Source organism: Chamaea fasciata, unplaced genomic scaffold (assembly GCF_029207755.1).
Source record: "Chamaea fasciata isolate MVZ Bird 193981 ecotype frontalis unplaced genomic scaffold, bChaFas1.0.hap1 SCAF_2, whole genome shotgun sequence".
Lineage (NCBI taxonomy): Eukaryota > Metazoa > Chordata > Aves > Passeriformes > Sylviidae > Chamaea > Chamaea fasciata.
Genome location: NW_027094087.1, coordinates 47,305,515 through 47,329,105, shown reverse-complemented (window position 1 = coordinate 47,329,105; position 23,591 = coordinate 47,305,515). Strand labels below are relative to the sequence as shown.

At 41.0% G+C, this 23,591-nt stretch overlaps 1 protein-coding gene across 3 annotated transcripts in view; it reads right to left on the bottom strand.

The window, feature by feature from the left end:
• MTUS2 (microtubule associated scaffold protein 2) overlaps positions 1–23,591 on the bottom strand; it is a 232,592-nt gene that overhangs the window by 34,705 nt on the left and 174,296 nt on the right. For all 3 annotated transcript variants that reach the window (XM_066175947.1, XM_066175949.1, XM_066175948.1), the window contains 2 exons: positions 15,744–15,842; positions 10,461–10,669 (listed from right to left, as the gene is read on the bottom strand). In XM_066175947.1, coding sequence (XP_066032044.1) covers positions 10,461–10,669; positions 15,744–15,842 — 308 coding nt within the window. The remainder of the gene's footprint in view (positions 1–10,460; positions 10,670–15,743; positions 15,843–23,591) is intronic.

The window sequence follows — 23,591 nt, the reverse complement described above, 5'->3', positions numbered from 1 at the left end:
AGTCTCCCCAGTGCTGAATGTGCAGGTGTTGTCACTGCCTCACTTCTACTGGCTGCAACTCTGCTTTCTCACCCAAAGATCTTGACAGCCTTTCATAACACTTGTTCACAGTAGGAGCTCACATTGGTTTGTGCTGACACCAGAAACTCTAATTACTCCTGGGTTTACTCCCTTCCAGCTGATGGCCAGACCACAGTTCCAGGCAGAGCTGGTTTCAGCCTGGTTTTGCTGCATCTATCACCCAAAACCAGTGCAGTGGGAATGTGAGCATATCGGTTTTATATGCTCAAAACTGCAGGCAGCTTGCAGTCCACTCATCAAATATGTGGCTCTCCAGTTGCTAAAATCTGTAACCACAATCCACATGAACTGCAAAGGGGATGTGAAGTTGTACCTGAAAAACTGAAGATCAAATCAGAACTTCAGTTATAAAGGAAGTGCTGCATTTCTGTCAGCATGTCCATATAAGAGGTTTTGCAGATATGGCACACAGTCTTGAAACACATAAGGTGAAATAGTTGTCATGATCTATCTGTATTTTCAAGCCTTGTTTTGCACTGGAACAACCTCACATCTGCCAGGAATTTTGATCAACAGGGAAAGTTCCACTACATTGCTGCAAAGTCCCTCTTGTGCGTCAGCTCAGAATGCATCTGCTGATGGATCTACATAAGAGGACTTGTGATATTTACACTGTCGCCCCCTGGGATTGCAACAGTAATTTTGGAGAGACAGGGAGTTATGTCAGCAGAGTATTCTAGTTTAGGAGGATGCAGTGGTGAGGGAACACAGTAAATAATCTGAAATCTTTCTACAAATGACATTTAAAAATGCCTTGGGGGCAGGGGAAAGAAGACAGAACGTTTTTTAAAGTGCATCTAACACTCAGCAACTTCTAGAACTTCATTTCAACTAAAGATTGGGGAAATTAAGTTTTCATGAAACAGAAGATATTCCAAGACTATGGGAAAGAAGTTCAAGCATTACAGCCACATGAATGGCACCTACATAAATATATGTTATATACCTAACTCTTCCCTGTTTATTTTGAAATTAATTCTTTTGATGTATTTAGCCATTGCTTTGAGTGTGTTATGCTCCTTTGTGATGTGTTTGTTTTTAAGAATACCAGTTATCAAGAGGTGAAAGGAAAAAAAATCAGGTCAAATATCTGGAAAGTTGTACCAAATCAGGAGGTGATCTCTTTTTTTCACAATCAGAGCAGAAAGAAATCCCAAAACCTTTTTCTTTTGCAATATGTATCCCACTGGAAATGCAGAGATATCTGGACAACATCTAGTCCCTCCTAAATATTTTCTGCAGACACTTAGACCTATCAAGCATATCTTTCCCCTCACCTGCAAGTTATCTGTGTGTTGTCATTGCCTCTCCAGAGGGCTGGGGAGCTTTGCCTGTCAGAGACCTGCCTTGGTCCTTCCCTCCTGCGTGGCTGCTAAATGTGACACAGCTTAAAGCAGGCAGCTCAGCATTACACAAGTTTTTCCAAGAAGCTTCAGAAACCATTTCCAGAAATGCAGCCAACTTCAGCTGCTGAAGGGATCACTACTTAACTGTCTTGTGGTCAGACCAGTCCCCCAGGCTGAGGTTCAGTCTGAGCAAGGTGTCTATGCCAGGCACAGGAAGAACGTCCCATGTGCCAGGTGATGAAATATTCCAGATTAAGGGGGGGAAATAGCTTTCTCTTCTCCAGGGGAGGCCAAGACCCTGCACAGAACTGAAGAGTCATGGGACCAAAAGGGTCCTCCTGCAGCATGCAACCAAGTGCCTAGGGTACCAAAGCTCAGGTGCATAAAGGCATTTCCAGCCTCAAATAAGGTCCAAATTCAGGCACCTCTTGCGTAAATGGTAGTGAACCCCAGTGCTCCCCAGCCAGCACAACAAAGATGCTTGAGCTTCTTGTACAATTCATGTGCACATGCTCAATATATCCCCTGAGGAGAAGCATCCCTCTGGGTTTATTCATTGACTGTAGTGTACTAAGCAATTAAAGAACCCCAACAAAACTAAACAAGGAAGAAATACAGCTAATTTTCCCCCACAGATGAAACCAGAGTGTGATAATAAGAATAGCTGTGGAGCCTGTTTGCCTCAGAAGCAGCCATCAGCTCAGCAGTGCTGCTGAGGACACGTCCTGCTGCTCCTTTCTGCAGCTGCCTGGAGCCATGTGCTGCACCACGGGAAACACCAACAAGGGCAGATGGGACAAACCTGTGTGGGATGTAAAATATTCATCACACCCGTTTGGTGTAAATAAACATGAACAGTGGGAGTATCCCTGTCTGCAGAAAGAAAACTACTCACTGGGCTCTCTTCTACAGCCCACAGAGCTGCATACTCACAACTACTGTTGCCTCTGCACCTCTGGTGTATGTGGGTTTGCTTTGACTTCTTGGCTGCCCTCACTATTGCATTTGGGTGACACACTGGCAGGACATCTCATTGTACAGTCCTCACCCAGTGGTGCCTATCACTGTGACCCTGTTGGTGATCCTGGGCCCTCTGGTGCTCTGGCCCTTTCCCCTGTACACTCACTGGAAACACAGATCCTCTTCCCAGAGGATTCCTGAAAGTAGAACACGCAGCACGGTGTGCTTGCATGCATGTAGGTGTGTGCATCCATGCACACACACACAAACACGTGCCTATCTTCCCATACAAATCCCCTAATAAACTAAATATATATTAATTTCCAGACTCAGTCCCTTTGACATGCCATTTTTGATCAGGCTTTTGCCTATTTAGATGCTAAATGCTGCAGGATTGGGACATTATCTTTGTGTCATCCTCAAAATGTCTAGCACTCGTTGGGATAATTGTGGGATAACAAAAACCTAATGTCTTTATTTCTATTAAGAATGCTATATAGAGCTCAAATATTAACAAAGAGGAATACATTAAGGCCAAGTGCTTTCTGTTTTCAACAAGCCCAGTTCAATCCCATCATCTTTTTGTTCTTTGTTCTGTGTAATTTGATTAAACACAAGCTAATGTCAACTTAAACAGATTGTATTCCACTGGTAAATAAGAAGATAAAAATTGATTTTTAAGTGAGGCTAGCCTTTATGTTTTGTGATGGCTAAAACCCTAGTTTTCCTGCAATTAAAAAGCCGGCACATAGTTAGTTTGATGGACGTTTAGCATTGCCAGGCCTTCATTATGGATAATAAATTGTTCCTCTTCTTAGACTGTTGAAGTACTAAGATCACCTGAAAAAACTAAAGTTCTATTGCACTGATCACTGTTGCCAATATTGTTATAATACCTATTTGGGCCATTACTGGACATGTCTATATTAATGGAGCCCTGCCACTTTGACCTGAGGGGGATGTAAAATCACCAAACAAAAGTATTGCTGCTGAAAAGTATTCCAAGCAGGGAAAAGGTAGGGAAGGCCATGGGTGTGTATCTGAGGGCAGGAGAGCTCCTGCAATGCTGTGATGGGCATCTCCAAGGGAGGCTTCAGCCAAAGATTGAGTGATTAGGTGATGCCTGAGGTTGGCCACATAGGAAAGAAGGACCTGGGTCTGCCAGAGGGACAGGTTACTGAAAAGAAACCACTAGCATGTAAATATGTGTCAAGTTACTCAGTGGTCACTGCTTCTTCTGTGAGGGGAACTTTGCATTTGACCTCTCTCCAGGCTGATTCTGACCTTCCTTAGATTTCTGTTCAAAAATTTCATTTTGAAATTACTTCTGGAGATTATCTGTGAGTTGAGGCATGGCCTTCCCCTTAACAGCAGCTTTAAAGAGTGACCTTTGGTCTTGTCATAAATATTTTATGCACACAAATATGTGTGTAAAACAAGAGATGTGCTGAAAAGTTTGGTTTTGAAGGGAGGCTCCACTTTTTGACTCCTAAAGAGAAGATGGGAATCCTTTGACCTGGACAGGCCAGATGTTGTCCACCCCACTGTTAATGAGAGTTATGGTTTCCTTATTCACTTCCTGAAAGGTATCTATAAATTTTCATTTGTTAAGTATTTCTGTTCTCACACTGAGACAGAAAAATTCTTCAGTTTCTGGTGTGATTAATACTTTCATATATGAACCTTGCACCTGTTGATCTACACCGAATTGTAAAGCCTTTGTTCTGTTACATTCTTACTAGAAATCTTGGTGGAATGTCTCTGGGGAGTAATCAATTAATCAATCAAAGGAAAAAAACCTCCAAAAAACCAAAACACCAAGAAACAAACAATGATTGATCTGAGGATATTGCCCCTTTGCTGTAAGAGAGGAATTTGAAATGCATGGAATTTAAAAGAGGTACCCATTTCCATCAACTCCTTTCCTGAACTTAAAGAACAGCATGAAAACAATGTGATTTGGGTTTCCCCTGTCCTCTGCATGATGAGAGGCCACGATAGCACTGGACCCTATTACTCATCACTGCTTTTCACACCACTTCCAATGTGTTGCCAAATCCCTCAAGCCCAGATGTGTACCCAGCTTGGAGGCTGCCAACATCACAAGAACCACTTCTGACTCTTACGTGTTTTTTCCTCTGAATGCAGCATAAAATCAAGGCCGCCAAAGTTAGTTGCTTACACAGAGATTGATAATACAAACCAAAGGAGAAAATAAATCCACTTTTACCTGATGCTTGGCACACATCCTAAATATATTTCTCTTCAAGGACAACATGTAAATAAAGAGGTCTTTAATTTTTAATGGCCATTTAAAACCTCTTCAAGAGGAACATTAGAATGCCTGGGGTTATTTCTTTTTAATCTCAAAATTTAAAATATTTATGTGTAACTAACAAAATTCTTCTCCAGCCAAGGATACAAACATAGTCTAATATGTTTAATTTTTTTTTTTTTCAAAACAAGGCCATGTAACTAAATCAATGCTCCCCAGGGAAGCATTTCTTCCACCTTCCAAAACTAAAATTTGGAATTTTGTCACAGCAGTGCCTCTAAGAAGGCCACTGAGGACACAGGGACAAGCCAAGAGGTTTCCTACACCTTTTTCCTTCTGTTTTGCAGGGACTGAAGCAGAGCTGGTCATGATGTCTGGAAGCAGTGTAATATCCAGGGACCCAAAGGATAAGGAGGGGGAGACAGCTGGTTTAAGGTTTTTTTTTCCTATAGCACCTTACCTACTCACTGCCTGACTTTTAGCATACACAGCAAAAAAGCAGGGGGCCTGCAGAAGGTGATGTCCTTAATTTCACAAACCCCAACTCATTCCTTGGGTAGACTGACCCTGTGTGAACGGCCTGCAGGTCCCATAGCATCTGCACTATAGAGCCTTCATTGTAATGCTTGCAAATAAAGGAGTACACCTCTGGATTCTTACTGCTCTGTTTTACCATAACTAATAGCCCCACATGCCAAATCTTGTGCATTTCTCCTTAAAAAGCAGTTTAAAAAGCTCTAAATAATGACAGAGCTTCTTTCTATTTTTTTCCTCCCAAGTAAACAAAGTGTTTTGTTTTCCTTGCAATAAAATGTTTTTGATTCATGACCCTAAACTGTCAGTGTTTGATGAGTCCAAAGTGTATTTTTTTTTTCAGGATGCAGAATGAAAATACTGAGCTGCTCTGACTGCTCTGGTCTTCATCAGGAGCAATGAAAAGAATGAACTCGCTCAATACAGGACATGTAGCCTAACTGTAATAGTGAGGAGGTGGAATGGCACTTTTCTGAGGACTGTTCTTGGGCCAAATTCAAACATATTTTGCAAGGGCTGGGAAACCATTACCCCTGATAGCCAGAAGGTCAATCTTCCTGATGAGTGCTGGCTTCTTACAACTCTGCCAGCACCAGGCATGAACAATAGATATATTTCTCTTGACCTTATTCTCTGAGACAGTTGTGAAAATAAACCATTTTCAGCTCAGCCTGAGATAATCCCTTGAAATGTTAGCCCAAATTAATGTTTTGGAGGCAATGGTGGGAAGTGCCAAGGGACTTATAAACAGCATGCCAAATTTTGCCTCTAGCACAAGTGGTCATTAGCATCTGGCCAAGGATGTTAGATGACACTGGGTGGCATATTGTCCATTCACAGGACAGGAACATTCCTCTCAAAAAGCCACACCAACACACACCTCTTTGTTATTTGAATGAGGGAAAAGGTTTTCCTTGCCCATCCTAGATCTTGCAGGACATTTCTCTGTGTGTTTCCTTTTCTGGAATCCATGTGTTGTATACCCGTTATTAGATGTGCAGACACACTCTCTCTGGTAACTGGTGACATGCCTTTCCCAGTCCTGGTAGACACAAAGTTCTGGGATGTCATCATGTACTGCAGTGTTGTCCCAACTCTTGTTCAGGACATCTCTGTGGTTCCTCCATTCCCAGCTGATCCAGCTGCACTCATGCTGGGACCTGTCCTGAGGAGTTTTTCCCCCATTATGAAGACCGTATCAAGAGGCCATGCTGCAGGTCTGGAAACTCCTCCAGGCCCAAGCAGGGTATGGGATGGGACAGACTACCCCAGCATAACCCTTTCCCTTACCTGCTCCCACCTTTGAGGTCTGCAGCCCAGAAAGGATCCCTCCTCCTCACATGCACTGTAGCTCTAGAGTCCTCTGAAATTTCAGAGGCAGAGCTAGGACTCCACTTTCTGCCTGTTGGGGCAGGCTGGATTGCAGAGAGCCATTTAGCCCAGTTTCCAGGACCTCGGTGCAGTTCGGCCAGAGCAGCCCTCAACACAAACACTTCTAGGAGTGTACTAGAGACAGGAAAGTGGATTTTTTTTTTGTTTTTTCCCCCCTCCATTTTTATGTGCTAATTTTCTCTCCCGGATTTGTCACTTTGGGTTACTCTCCTTTAGATGGCACTGTTACCACTTCCAAGAGAGATCACTGCAGGCCACCTGGCTGAACTAGGCTGAAACTGGGCCAGGACTGCCACTGTCACTGGGTTAACAAGCCAGAGCAGGTCACGAGTGATACAGACCAGGGCTCTGGAAGTATTTGCCCTGGAAAGTCTTCCCGGTATCACTCCAGCTCCCCTCAGTCAGTTGTTCACTCCGGAATACCAGCACAGCACAAGGGCTGTATCGGCAAGATGAACATCTGACAACGTTAAGGACAAACTTAATTTGCTCCTCTTCAGAATTAATTTTAAGCAGTTCCAAAAGTCAAGAAGAGTCACGTGCATATACGAGGGTCTTAAGCTAATACATCTGCTAATTAAATAATAATTAAAAGCCATGCTCTGCACAGGCACTGCAATCATTACTTTTCATGCTTATCTCAGAACCACTGCTTTAATATTTTTTCTGTCTACTGGCTCAGTTATCACCTGCTTCGATTGCGTAGGCTTTTTCCAAGGATAGAAAATTGGTTTAAGTGTCATTTAGTGGGTCTGTATTAAATAGGGCTACATGTTGCGCACTTCCAGATGCCAATTAAAAGAATCTTGCCAATTAAGAGCATTTTCAGCTGAGGGATGATTCTAAGATACCATTCAGCAGTGGTCTGAAACAGTCAGAAAATGAATCCAATAAAATTGTAAGAAAACGGTCATGTAATCTTAAAGCTCTCAAAGAAACTGCTGGTGTGGTCCAACACTCTTAATTACGTACAACACTCTCTTTCTACACAGCTAAACATGTCTGTTGGACAACTTGGATTGGTGCTTTCCCCAGCTTTGGAAAGAGAACGGCAACAGTGTGAGCAAGACAAGAGAGCCACAGGGATGGGCAGACTCCTACTTGCATGAAAAACACTGGTCCTTGGGCTGTTTTTAAGACTCAGTCCTGTCCTCACTCCTAGGAGCACATTTTACAACAGATTTTAGGTCCAAATCTGAGAAAAATCTATGTTTTGAACATTTTTTTGTTGTGATGTAAGGAGAGGGAGACATTGGACACAAACGACTATCAGGCCAAAAGAGGGTCCCTAATACCAAAATAGGATTGGGCCCTCTGCTAAACAAGAGTGGAACTTCTAGCTGGACAAATCAACCCCAAACTTCTCCGGAATAAGACGGCACCTTTTTCTTGAATGAATGCTTATCCTTTGCCAAACTGCAGTTCCACTTAGACCTCAACCATTTTGCCTGCAGGGTTCTCAGAAACAGATACACCCAACTGTTATTATTTTTATAATGTGAAAAGTTGGTTTATTTTTTCCCCATGCTGCCCTAACTCAAAGCCAGCCAACTCAAATTTGCTCAAGCTTTCAGACAATAATACCACCTCAGAAAATGTCTACACATTGTATTTTTGAATGACACTCAAAAACTTGTAAGCCTGTGTCTATGTTGCAAGACAAATGACTGCCCAGTTACACAACTGCTTGAGTAGTCCCAGATTGTCCCACTGCACGTAGGCTCTTAACTTAAGCACTGAATTTAAGAGTGCAGTAGTGCTTCCGTAGTGCAGCCTGGAAGTCTCAGATGAGACAGGCGAGTAACTCCAGCAGAAATTCAGGTCTTCGGTGCTTTAAATAATCTTAATGGAGTGCTCACCTGCCTGCATGCACTAAAAATGGAGCCTAAAGCAACCATACTCCTAAAGGAGGTACCACATCTGCATGGATCTGAAACAAATCTACATCTAATCCTGCCCAAGCCTGCAGGTGCCTAAATTCTACAGGTGTATTATTTTTCACCACCAGGCACTCAGAGGAGCATTACTGCAATCCTCAGCTTGTCTAATAAATACAGAGGAGCTGGGAACATGAGGCACAGCTAAGCTTGGCCAGGACTTGGAGAGATGCTATTGAATAAAGACACCTGAGTTGTTCAATTTAGGAGGCATTTTCAGGACAGATCCAACATACACCAACAGCAGGACAGTATCTCAAAGCTCAGTTGCAGCAGCTGTTCTCATTTAAAACATATCCAGAAGAGATGAAGGAGATATGCCCAAGATTCCAGAGTTCCTCCAGCAAACTGTGAATGAGGCATGTGATGAGAAATCTCTCCCCAGTAGACAGTGCACAGACAAAGCTGAGCTGACAATGCCCTGCCCTTTTTTATTTCCCTCTGATTTAAACAAGGATACTTCAGAGCCAGTTCAAAACAAAACAAAACAAAACAAAACACCACCAAACTAAAAAAACCCAAACAAAAACCCCCCAAAACCCCAACCCAAACAAACAAAACAAAACAAAACAAAAACAAACAAAACAAAACAAAACAAAACAAAAACAAACAAAACAAAACAAAAACACACACACAAAAAAACCCCACCTAAACCCAAACCCACCCAAAACTGTTCAGAAATACCCAACAAGTCCTGAAATATAGAAATGTCAAGTCTGAAGAAAAACAGAGGGGGAAGATCTCCTCAGAAGTTATTTAAAATATTTAGGACATTTAAAAAATACCCTGTTTTTAATTTCAGTGGATCTTCCCTGGCAAGATCAGCTCCTACTTAGGGAACAGTGTGAACCATAGTTATTTATTCAAATGGATTCTTTCCCACTAATATAAACCCCCCCCAAAATAAATAAAGTATTTCAGAATTTTTGAGACTGACTGAATTTAGGTTTTGTTTCCTTGCTTTTCTTTCTCTCATTTAGCAGGAAAATTTATTCTTGTCTCTTCCAAAACTAGACAAACAGGCAATCAAGGCTATTATCGGAGCCTTGGGTCCTACTGCCTGTTTTGCAAAGTAGCCAGAACACCAGTTTAACCTGGGATGTTATAAAATACATGAGCATGGTGTGAACCAGGCCTGGACCTCAGAGCTCAGCTACATTTCCTAGATAACTAAACAGATTTTGAAACAAGCAGTACCTTCAAGTCTTTCGTGGTTATTTTGGTTGTCTTAAAATTTATTCATTTTGACTTGAGTGAATAAATAAGGTTCTCTAATTACCAGTAACATTTTCTTTATGTTCTCTATACCTGCTGTGTGTAATCTTCTACATGCTGAGATAATGTTATCCTAACATTTTCAGGAATTGGTAACCCTGGGCACCCTCCAATTCATGGTGAACAGGAAGAGTAGATAATTATTGAGGGAAGTCAAATGGTTTCCTTCATCTAACAGCTTTGGTTGCTCACAAGTATTAATATCTCAGTTACACTTTCCATTCCAGCTCTAGCAATCAGAGACTGGGGCTTCTAAGTTTCTGCATCTCTTTTACTTGTAGAAACCTCTGCTTGTGACAAATACTTCATTCAAAATTCTTCCTTTTCCAAGTTCCTGAACCCTTTTTTTCCAAATATATGGCATCAAATTTTTCAACTTATCAGATTGGATGACATCTACACTTTACACACAATTTCTTTGGCCACCCAATACCCAAGCTTGGTGACTTAACAGAGGTGCCAGATTTCCTTTGTCATTGCAGTTTTCCTTTCATATAATTCTATGAAATTTAAATTCCCTTCTCATAATAATCATTGTAAAGAAATTACATGCTTTGGTCCCAAGAGCAAATTTTCAGTGACTACAGAATAAATTTGGGCAAGTGACAGCTGTAAAGGCAAAGAATCTTTTCAATGGTAAGAAGCACCCATTGCACTTACCTGCCTGAAAAAGTACTGTGTTGTTATAGCAAAGACATCAAAGCCACAGCTGGCCCTTTTAAGCTCATCTTGGATACTGATTAATTGCCGGGACTGCTCATCACACTTTTCCTTCAGTTTCTGAATGAACTGCTTTTCAGTGTCTCGCCCCTCTCCTGGTTTGGGGGAGAACCCATTCTTTGGGGTTGTCGGCCTTTGCTTGGGATGTCCTATAAAGGAGAGACAAAAAGACCATTCCGTTCACTTAGTTTACATGTACAGACGTGACCTTTATGTGTTTCCATGGCCTTTAGGACTCTTCCCTAGGAAAGAAAAAAAATTCTGTAGCACTCATACAGAACTTCCAGTCTGTCCGGAAAAAAAAAATAAAAGCACAGTGAAACATGTTTTTTAAGGGCCAAAGCTCAAAGCTTTTTAACAGTCATCTCACCTCAAGCTCGGAGCCTGAAAGTCTTCTACAAGTTGAGAGCTGTCCTAAGAGTGTATCACTAAGAACTGAGGTTTTTGGAGGAAGGAAGCACCTCACCTCTGCCAGACATCTACAAGAACGGAGGTCTGCATCTGTGATGCTGGACTTTCTAGAATGTGAGAGAAATGGGCACTTCCAGGTCAGGATTCACCTTATCTTACTGATGATGTGGAAAACAGCTAGATGACATTTTTACTCCAGACATAGTTTCTTTGTTCACATGAACCCTAGCTTGGTGACTTGACAGAGGTGCCAGTTTGCCTTTGCAGATTTCATTTTGCCTCTACACAGAACAGTGTGGAGCTGGAGTTGTCCCTCCCTGAATGCAAACATAGCATGGATTTCTTGCTATTGGGATATCCCTATTACTTTTTATCTACAATAGTGCAGTCTACCTTGAGAGTTTTCCTTGCTTTCACCTTTAAAATGTGTCTAAAATTGCAGCACATAGCAGATACGTACTGAAGTGCCATCAGGTGCCACACAGCGCACGAGAGTTACATCACTGGTTCTGCATGGCTGCTCATCTTGGCGTCATTGATCACACCAGAATCACTACATGGTTTTCCTGCAGAAATAGGCCCAGACAGACTCTGTCTCCTCTGACGTGCTCCAAGTTGGCTTGAAGCAAGCCTGATACTGTACAAAGATGTGAAAGCACTAGTGTAGCTTGTGTTTAGGGTATCTGCAAAAATACGATGTCATATTCATATCAGTGGCAGCAGAACTAAAGTTTACTCATGATAAGCCACTTCAAGGCAGAGAGGCTTTTTTTCCTAAGTTCACATCCTGCTTGAGTCAACTATCCATTCAACTATCCATTTCTGTGGATATACCCAATTCTGAGGATGAAGCAAGAAGGGGCAGTGTTCTGGTAGTATTGGGCTGCTCTAGCCACTGCTTGGAAAACCTCTTCTGTCTTTATCTTCTTTGCTTTCTGAGAACTCTCCTCTAAAAACATTTATGGCCAGTTGGGCATCACCTTTGTGCAGCTTAGTGATTTTTTTTGCTACCCTTTTGCTACCCCTCAGCTGATGCTCTTTAGCTCATTTCTGAATATTGGCCAGGAGCCTCCAGTCTTCAACAGATCCTCCCACTATTCACCAGCTTTTACCCTAGAAGCTAAAGTCAGTAAGAAAGAGGGAGAAAATATGAGCCAGACGCCTTTATCCCATGTGTTACTAGAGATAGTGGGCGTGGGTCTGGAACATTTCTATTAGTAGAAAAGGTATTAGTAGAAAAGGCTGTGTGTGCAAGAATATGAAAAAAAGGAGACAGTTTGTAGTTTTATATTCTTGTAGTATACATTCCCTGAAAAACAATAGAGAAACCATGTCTACAACCAGTGTCCAGCAATTTATGTAACAGGGGACAGTCTTCTGCCACAAATATCACCTATCCCTTTCCTAAAAAGTCAAAGAATGCTTCCACAGAGATGTCTTTGATGGTATGAATCTGAGCCAATTTGTAAAGTAGAGCATTACAAATTCCAGAGGTAATTTTATCAGATGTGCTTTAGATCTTTTAGATATTTAAGGCTGTGGTCTGGGTGTGCAAATAGATCCTAAGGGCAGTTTTACTAGATCAGCCAGGGGAAGAGTATGACTTCCCCAGAGCAATACCCCAGGAGCATATTCCTACTTTTTCAGATTCCCAGCTTGTGTGGAGCCGTTGGGAGCATATCTTCTATCTTGCCCAGCTACATCCTGGCTCCAGGCTAAGCTTACAGGGAGCCAGCTCCAGCAGAGACACTCCCTCATGTCCCCAAGCATCTCAGGGTGCAACTCCAAAGAGCCACAAATCTTTGTGTCTATGACTTGCATTTATGACAAAGAATACCGTGTTCTGCAGCATCAAGACTAATGCCATGCTGTTGGAAGACCTAAGTAATACAGCATAAGGAGTTTTTGTCATTAAGAGACTTCAAGCAGCATAGTTATTGCCCTCTTATCCATTTTTATGTATCTTAAAGCCTGTCAACCTTTTTGTGCAGTAGTAAGAAAATATAGACTCTTCCATTCATGTCAAGGGGCTCTTAACTGTTCAGTAGGTAATACCACAAAATAAGAAATTCATAAAGGCAACAGCCATAAATATCTGTCTTTTTAGTATAAAAATCTTGGGTGGTTTAAGCAAGACGGTGATGTTACAACAGAAGGCTTAGGGAGAAGTGTAGGAGAAAGCACTTGAAATCATTTCAGTTTTAATTAAAACAGAAACCCATCAGGTTGCTTAGTCTTATATCTTTCTAGCCTTCCTGTTCACTGGAAGATTTGAAGTGCACATTTCTGTGTTGTCCTTTTCAGTATTATAATCTGTCCTTGTAAATTAAATGGTGCTATTCTCCTCAGGGATAAATCTGAAATTCTTGGTTCATTTGGGTCTGAAAGGCAGATTACTAAGCTTATTCTGCCATTGATGTCTCTCTTCTGTTGCTCTGCACAAAACAGGGTATATATTAATGATGCTGGCCCTGATCCTCAATGTCCTTTTTGCTGATGGTGGGACCAGAGGGGCAGACCCAGTGTATGCTGAAATCACTGTACCCCTTTCATCTGCTTCAAAACCCCCAAATCTTTTTTATCTATGTGAGTGTTTGAACTAAGGAGACATAACAAGTATATACTTGTAATTAACACTGTCCGTGAGGATTTATATGGGGAATGCAATTTATTCGCCTTTTAACTGTCCAATTTCCAACATTTTGGTAAGGAAAGTGAGCAAATTACTTGGAGACAGTTGATATCAAGCATTCTGTAGAGTGACAGATGCCAGAAGCAGTTGGCACCATTCTAAAATGGAGTGGAAAGAGAGCGCTTGCATCTATGGACACCCGCTCCTATACACAGATCTCAGGGATAGTATTGCATCAAAGGATAAAACTGAGATCCCTGCAAGACTCTGCACCTCAAAAACTCCCTTGCAAGTCTTCAGATTCAAAGCTCAATAAATCTGTGTAGGACAGTCAAAAACCAGCACTGATTAAAGGAACTGAATGTGAGAAGGCATGTAAGAGGCAAATACAACCTAGAAACAGCACTCAGAAATTTTAGAACCTGTGTCATGGTCAGATGTAGCTGTGGTGGAATTACCTGTGAGACACATTTTCTGCCATCAAAAAGTGTAAACGATGCAGGAATTTATGATTCTGATGGAGGAAAGTCTGTGACTGCCCCTTACCATCAGGTACACGATGTGTCTTCTTCAAAAGCTGCTTTGACTATTTTTTGAAACAGTTAAGTAGGTGAAAAAAATGTAATTATTGCTTTGGTATTGCTGTAGTTATTTCAAAGAATGCCAAAGGCTACTCTAAAAGCAATAAGTGAAGATGAGGTTTATTTTCCTACTTGATCCTTAGAGTGATAAACAAATTTACACTGGCTTACTTGCAGACAAGCAAGCTGAACAAATTCTAAATTAGTCTGATGGATGGAGGTCAGTTACTCAGCCTCTCACGAGAATGCGGAAACCTTTGAGGCCTCATGAATTGGATACGCCAAAACTTTAGGCCTCGAAAGTTATTAAGTCACCCGTGGAATTGCAGACCTCCTTAAGGCAATACAAATACACTGTGCAAATATTCAAGTGCTCCATTTTGCTTTGTAATCCTAGTGGAAGCAAATCAGCTGTGCTGTAACATGCTGCTACAGCCACAATCAGTGCTGATGCTTAAACTGGACTCCCACTGTTATAAACACTGGTGAGCTTCTGGTCTGGCACTCTCTGCAACAAAATTCTTTGGATCTCTCTGTGATCTCACCAGGTGCAAAATAGCCTGTAAATTATATGACTCAGAGGACAGTGTTAAGTTCATCTTTTTACTCTAGTATCTTTGTAAGGAGAAGAATTTTGTGTCCTGTTGGTGCCTGGGAACATTAAATTTAACCTTCCAATTTCTTGATTTTGTTGGTTGAGAAGAAGAATAGGGATTGAGTTTAATAATAATGGAAGAAGCTCTTGGTGCAAGTTATAGGAGCTGGAGAGCTGTTCTACATGCTTCATATCTTGCCACCAAATGAAGCAACATGGGGTTCTATCCTCCCCAGTTATAACTTAAGTATCACATAGCTGTAGAGATGACATTTTAAGTATTCAAGCAGAGTCTGAAAAATGAGGCAACAGAAGATAAACTGCAACCACAATGAAATCAGTGAGATCATGCACACTCATTTCAGAAACATTTAGATCAACCAAAGGCCAGCCACACAAAAGCCTTTTGGCACCTTATCCATTTGTTAATGTACACTCAGTACACATAATTAGGAACAAGTTCTCTTCATTTTAGTAAATAAAAAACGGTATTCTTCAGAAATGTTACAACCATGTGCTTGTTGGCAATGTCCCAATAGAACTTTGGAGGTTTTTCTACAGATAATCCCTTTTCCAGTTATGCACAGAAATAGCCCAGGAAATTTTGTGCCTCTGCATAAAAGTAAGAGTAGATTCAGGGCAATACACTGTCACTCCAGGCAATTGTCTGAGGTGTCTTTTATTTTGCTACATGTATCTGTCCTCTTTTTATGTAAGGAAATTGTAATGATAAAAAAAAAATGTTTCTGCGCCCTTAAGCATGTAATAGCAACAACTCTTAGTTTTGAGAGAGAGATGATTGCATGGTTATAACAAAAAGAACAAAAGTCTATTCAGCTCATGCATTGGTATGACAAAGGCTGATGTAGCCAGCTTAATGAACCTTGGACACAATCAATCCACACTTAACAATAGTAGGTCTCAGCTGTGAGTGTGTTAACAAGAGATGCAAAGTCAACAAGTTTAAATCTTTCCTGAAACATTGCTTTCAGGTTCATAAATACCTGGTGAATGGAGTTTTGTGGCTGTTACTGCTGTCTTCTTAGGGGATGAGACAGCTGGTCTGCTAGCATCCTGATCTTTTTGTACTTCTTTCTTCACACCTGTTTTAGAAAAAAAAATCAAAGGTAGAAAGATATTTGGTTTATAATTCTGTTTGTAACTGTGCAGAACTCTCACTAAGATACACATCAAAATGGCAAAATGTATTTCACCAATACATATCTTGGGCTCTGCACAGAATGATGCTACACAGCACTTCTGGGTTGGATGCGAACCTGCCATGTCTGCAACCACGACTGTGTACACGTGGCTGAGCTGACATGCACAGCACTAAAGAAGGACAGAAGAAGGCCTTACACATTGCCTTGGCTTTCCAGTCATCTGCACCATGACAAATGCCATTAAGGCACCAATAGCTACACAGGTCACCCATCCTATCTGTTCTGAGTGCTGTGTTCTGTCTCTTTACCTTGTTGTGCAACCTCATTCCAGGCTGCAGGAGAAGTGGAATAGGACCGTGCAAAGCTGACTGAAATTACCTGCAAGTCCCTGCCCTGTCACCTTTTCCACAGGTGACTTTCCACAGGTAAGGAAGCTGTCTTTTCTGGGGACCAGCTTTGCCAAGATGGTCTGGTGTAGTCAAGAGAGGCTGGAACCAGAAGCAGGCAGGATGTGTCAGAGCTGTGCTGGATGTGGCTGCCTGGACGCAGGAGAGTAGGTCTCTGTCTGTGCAGTAAGTCAGGCAGGGACAGAAGTGGGCAAGCATGTTCAGGGCACAAACCTACAAGACACTGTGCCAATGTGGGATGAAACGGCATGGAATATTTCTGAGAGAGGCAACTCAGGGTCTGTTGTTATTTGTCCCACCACTGGAGCTCTCTGGTCAGGGCCTCGGGAAGGTCTGCCAGCTGTTAGAGTTCTGCAGTCAGTGACTGCCTCTTGCACCAGGGAGATACAACTTCCTCTGAAAGCCAAAGTGGCCACCCAAGCTCAGCTCCTCCTGCCCACCCACAGCTCCCATTAAAATAGCTGTGGGGGCCATGCTGAGTGCAGTAACCTGAAGTCCTGCCCTGCTTGTTTGACCATGGTGTGACAGTCACACACACAGGATTTCAAGCAGAAAACATTCATCAAAGAAGTAAGAAGAAAGAGCAATAAAAAGTAAACCCCTGAGACAGTAATGTATTTTCCTATTTGCTTTCTTTTTTTAACCATTAGCGTTTGTTGAGGGTTGCATTTTAGCCTGAAGGACTGTGTCACAGCCCCTGGATACACAGGAAGACTAGAGATATTGAAGGCAAATGACTTGCTATAGAGGGAAAACAAAGTTTGGCTTATTAACTTTCCCCTCTGAGTATGTTCACAGACAACTTATAGGAAAAGGTCCCACAGAATGTGAACTATCTGAAGTAGGAAAACAAAATCCGATTCTCTTGGTGGTGCCTAATGACAGTGGCAGTCCAAAAGCTAACACTATCTTCCATTTTGCTTAATGCAAATGTGACCTGGCTCCTTCAACAGTGGAAGAAAATGATAATTTTATATGGGGATCATAATCTTCAGGGACACTTACTGGTTTACTAGTTTTCCGCTTCCTCCAAAGCCACACCTCGTCGCAGCTGCATTATATAGGTTTATTTCTGATGCATCTTTCACCCTTCCACTTCTGTCTGCATCAGGACTTGCATGCAGAGAGCTGCAGACACAGCATTTGCCACACACCAGAAGCTGAGCTGCATAATTTCCAGCACTGTCTCTCAGCATTTGCTTGCAGAGTGCTTCTGGAAAGTGCACATGCACCTGCATGTCCCATTGTTTGTGGGAGGGGAGCATGGGACAAGTTCTAAAACTCTCTTTGACTCTCCTCCACTGTTCATAGCCAAATCCCATAATCAGCTGTCAGGGGCTTGTGAAGACTGAACACTTGCTCATACCTTTACTTTTGTCCATCTCCATTTTCTCTGCTGTTCATAAATACAACACTTGGAGGCTAAGAGTCTCATTTGTGATTAATACTTTTACAGTGAAGTGACTGAAGGTAAAAATTGCTCATGCCTGCCCCCTATTACACTGTGCTTTACTACAGAGTAAGACATAAAATAAGTTTATGGTGCCTTTTCATTACTAAGGACCAACCTGAGAAAGAACTATTGAAGAGAAAGCAGCTGAGAGACAAAAACAGGGCTTGTTTTATAAGACATAGTTTATCTAGTTACAGATTCAAGCATCACTTTTTCAGGGTAATAAGGATTTGGCTTTTCTGGGGCTCTCAAAAAAAATATAATGCATGAATGGGCCATATACTGAGTTCCTCCATAAATTTTGCTATGCCAGATGCCAAACACAGGCAATGGTAGAGATAAGTGTGTGCTTTCCTTATGCTTTCCTTAGGCATGTAAATAATTAACTATTTTTGGTTTTGCAACATTTTCAGTGAGGAACACCTGGGGAATTCATTCAGTCCCTTGACCTTAAGAACAAAACTAGAATCAATTCCCCAGCTAGAGTTTGGTTGAAAGAAAACAGCAAAGAAGCCCAGAATTTTGCAGAGGGCAAGGCAGGGTCTGTGGAGAGCAGTGGGAGTTGTGTATGGGTGCTGCCCAGCAGGCGCAGCTGCACGGGGGACATTGGCTCCCGAAAGTGAAAGGCCAGCAGAAAGAAGATGCAAACAGATAGGAAAGGGCAAGGAAAGATAAGTAGGACTAATAATAAGGGAGTTTAGGGTCTTTGTTCAGTTTACAAGAGTAGGAGAGCTCCTAAGGTCTGGTGGGGCAACAGTGCAGCGAGCGGGCAGGGGAGGAGGGGTTGTGCCATAAGGGAAGAGCCAGTGCCCCGCACAGTCTTCCTGGGAAGGGGACAGGGACAGGGACACGTGGAGCTAGCAATTATTCAACTTCTCCTCCATAAGTAGAAGGGCCCTGGTGGCCTCTCTGTGGCCCTCCTTAGAGCAGAGGGATTTAGAAAGCACACAGCAGGCAAAAGGAAGGATGGTCTGCGGGAACAAACTGTTATAGTTTTGCTAAGCTCATCACCCACAGGGAAATTTTAGGGGAAGAGCCATCCCTGGCATCAGACCTCATGCAAGAGCTTGTAGCTGAATGCTTTTCTAAAAATGGGGCTTGCTCTTGTCATTTGAAACAACAGCTGTCAGCTGGTTCGAAGAGAAACATTCAGAAAACATGTTGACTTCCTGCAGGGAAAATAAATCTTTAGATTACAAGTGTTTGGGCTCAGGATTTGTCACTTCACAGAGATGTAGAATTTCAGGTTAAAAAAAAAATCTGAGGGAGAGAACTGGTGTAGTAATTAGCATAATGTGCAGTAGCAGAGGGTATGGTGCAGCAGGAGGTTATAAGGTTTGATCTTTTCTAGCTTGAAGTGAACTAAAAGTCATTTAAAGACTAAAATGCACAAAAAAGTCTCATGCTCCAGGGCAACTCAGGAAACAAGACAAACATTTTTTCAGTAGTTATTACAGGCCTGAACACATGTAAAACCTCAAATCATATTCTGACATGTACATTTTGAAATGTCAAAAGATGTTACGTGTGCAATCATAAAATAATAAAAAATAAACGAAATTACAAGAGGAAATTAAGCACCATAAGTGAATATTTCTTGAACTTGCACATTTTTGAAATCTTCTTCTAAATTCATCTTTTATAATGTATATTAAATCTGATCTGAACAAAATTTACTTCAAATTCTTAATGTTATTGCCCACAGAGTGGAAATATGGAATTCCAATCACCTCTTTGTTAAATGCCTGTACATTAGCCTCATTCCTGCTGGCTGCATAATCAGGATTCTTAGCACTGATTATGATCCCAGCAAAAACCTCCTGGTATCTTAGGAACTACCTTTAACTTCCAGGATTCCTGGAACAATTTCCAAGGCTCTGCCAACTCCTACCACTGACAGAGGTCATGCAATGAGTTTTGTTTCTGGTAGCCAGTAATCAAAGCCACAAAGTACTAATTTTTATGTGAATCTACATTCCATTTAAGATTAGAAATCTCTCAACATTTCCCCTCTTTTAAAAGCTATACTTGTGTAAAGAAATTAATATTTCAGGCCATAAGAGAACAATGAGCATAAATATTTATCTTTTCTACTAGTGTGCGTACAACATTTTCTTTTGAAAAAGGCCTCTAAACACACAATTCTGTAAAGGTATTTACATTTCTTAATTAACATACACAGCCTTCTCCAAATGAAACAGAAGGAGCAAATGAAAAATAATTAGAAACACAAGGCAAGACATTCCAGAAATCACTTGGAAAAACAGCAGACAAAGAAAGCCATTTCTCCATTCTCCCAGCAGTGCTGAATGCGAGCCTAGGAACCAGAGCAAAAGACACCTTATCTGAGACATCTTCTCAAGCACTGCAGAATCAGCACTTGTATTTGCCTGTATCTTTTTGAGTCTTCAAAAGCCAGTATATGGGGATAGGCTACAGTTTGCTTTCATACTTCAGATTGAAAGCGCACTAACAAGTTGTACATTGAGTATTTATTCCAAAACAAATCCTAACCCGCTGTAGACATCATTAACAATTCAATGGGACTGACTGCATTCAGATGGATTCCAGCTGTTCTCAGGAGTATTTTACAAGTTAACTAATGCAGTGTGCAAGTTTAATAAAAAAAAACCCAAGGAAATATCTTCAGTCACTCACAGACACAGGGAGCCCCTTTGAGCTTTCTTCTGCCTTTCCCCCTGATACCCACGACTAGGCATGTCCTTGGTGAGTAATGACACATCTCTGCATGCATTGTTTGAGACAAAATGAACAAAGCTGGAAATATGATGGGTTCTGTAGAATGAGAGCAGTCTAATTCTCTCTAGTGACTCTCTACTTCCTGTGATCTATGAGACACAGAAAGACTGAAAAGATAAGTAGATGTGGAAGAAAGACTATGTATTTCTTGAAGTAGAAACTGCTAATGCTTGTGCTTTTCCCTTTGTGTTTGTCGCAAATTTAAAATCAATCTGATAAAAAAAAGGACAACAATTATTTCATGGTCCCATCTGAAAATGGTTGCCTTGTTCTTGTTTTAAAAAAGGAAAGGGTCTTTAGCTGGTGTTTAAAAAAATAAAGGGAAAAATAAACCTGATTTAAAAAAAAAAACATTCTTTGAACTGAATAGAAAAACTCAGGGTAATTCAGAGCATCCAATGTTAGTTGGAGAGTTAAAACAACTACTCCTCTTTCTGCCATTTTGCCTGGATCCTATGGCATTTTATTGTCCCCTCCTCACACAGTTGTGCTGTGGCATGTTTTAGAGTGGTTCCCAGAAGAAAGGCACGAAAACTTCAGCTGCAAGGTAGTGCTGCATATCCCTGTGTTCAGTACAGGAACAACATGAATGTAACTCACTGCACACTGCTATTCAGCTTTGAAGGGAAAGTGTTTGCAAGGGGGAACAAAAGAGTAGCAGATTCTTCTCCCTTCATCCCTGCAAAAGTTCTGGGGCTCACTCTTCCCCCCTCAGGTGACCTCATCCCTCTCCCTCCTGCTGACGCTGTGCTGTCTGGATTTTGCAGAATCTGATCAAAAAAAGCACATTTTACACTATAAGATTGCTGGTGAGAGCTGAGATAACACTGGCCTCCTATTTTTCATCTTGACTGATTGCATTTAACAGCTTGTCCTGTTATATATGATTTACTGGTACTTGTAGAAGCACAGGAATTGACCAGGTGAATTTTTTGAACAGTGCTTTTGATTGTCTTTAATTTACAGGGCCAACTAGGAACAAGCTGCTTAAATAAATTCCTTATTGCCACTGTCGTTGCACTCAAATTTGGATATTTCTTATGGATGACAACAGTCATTAAATAATAACCAAGTAGAAATAGGAATCCCATAACACACACCCCTCAAAATCCATACCAGGGCATAAAAAATATAAAGTCCCATAGCTCTCTGATTTCATAGACAGTTGGGAGGCAGATCCAGCCTGGTAGACAGAACTAAATCTCTGAACATTGCCTTCTGCAGATATTCCACCTTTTTAAGGAACATTTAAACCAGAAAATTCATATATGTATGCTTCAAGTACTACATATTTTAATCAACATCTGTGGAAAGAGGAAGCTTATATGAATTTCAGAGCTAGATTATAGTTGCAAAGCTCCTGATAGAGAGCTGCTTTCACCTACCGTTAAACAAAATATGAAGCAACATAGAAATTGTAAGTTTTAGCTAGGTTATCACTGTACTTCCCAAAGCAGCTAATATATTTGAGTGAAATTAAAAGAGCTCTCTTTTTCTAGTCAAGTATGTGCTTTCTTTTTCCTTTTCTATAAATTGACAGGCATGTAAATATAAAATGGGCTGTGCAATACACTGAAACCTAATTAAGTGCACCCTTTTCACAAACCAGTCGAAAGGCCATCAGTTCATGCCTGCAAAACACTTTGCATGACAATAATCTTTCACTGCTATTGTCCCATGCCAGAATTCTTTCTCGATCATCTGAAGCACAGCATCATCTGCTGCACAGCAGAATCTAAAGGAGTCCACTTTCATTATTTAAATACTTTTTATTCCCCACAGTCCCATTTATTTCACAAGCACTTTTAGTGAAATATCAAGAATATAATCTCTCTTGAGCCATTGTGTCTTAATTTTTTTAAGTGAAAATTTACAGTTCATGTGGTTTTCTCAAGTAACATCTAATACATGAAAGCTTTCACGTGATTTTTGGTGGCTGTTTTTGATTTATTAATATAGGTAGGTATTTTCATTTGTGAATTAATTTACTATTCATACATAGATAACATTATGTACGTCTCTGAAATACAAAGGTAATTTTTATTGCAGTCTGATACTGCAGTCTTTTAGAAATATTATTTATATTTAAATTACTGCCATCCTCTTTGTGAAATACTTGCCTTTTTCCTTTCATAAAATATGCTGTATGCAATTCACATAGTGCCTGTGCTCTTCAGCTTTAACTGTGGAGTGCTCTAAGCACTTCAATTTAGTAACTGCAATGTTTTGCACAGGAGGTTGGTCAGACGCTAAATATATATGCAACATCAAGTCTATAGAAATCACTGTCCAAATGATACCTCAACAGAAAAGTTTACATTCTGTAGGTGTCTCTATCCCACTGGGATATACACTCAGTGTACATATGCTATTGCAAGAGAGGAAAGACTAGAGCTGCTAAAAAAACCTTGCCTTCACAATTTCTTTGATTTATTTAAACCTTTGCTCCTATCAAATACTTAGCGTTTTGAGGCACCATGACACTGCTTTAATTAAAAAAAAAAAGAAAAGAAAAAGAAAAAAAATGAATTGGCAACAGATATGTGCAGCTAACGTGGCTCATAAAAAATTGAACCAGAACTTTGGACTAACATAGTTTCTTTTGCTTCTGTCTGTTATGTATAATAACAACTTCCAAAACTTGTCAGCTGCCCCTGTTCAGGAACTGTGTCTGACTGTTTGCATAACACAGCCAGGTAACCCTACTTCCATGTTTAGTTTCCTTCCAGAATAAAACAGGCAAGTTTATGACATGGTAATTGCTGAGTTATCCCTTCATCCTTATCTTGACCCATGAGCCTTTTATTGTGTTTATCTCCCTCTGTCCTGTTGGTTTAGTGGGTACCTGGTATCCGACCAGGGTCAAACCACTACAACAGGTTAATCTCTCTTGAAACCAGGTGACAAGAACTAGCAATCCATAAAGTCTTTGTCTCATATTTCGCACTGATTTTTTCCTTCCCAGCTCCATTTGCAATGTGTTATCAAACCCAGTGGAACTTATGTAGAGATGAAACACTGTTGATAATTTTTAACACTGTAAACAATTTTAGCCAGCCTGGATAAATT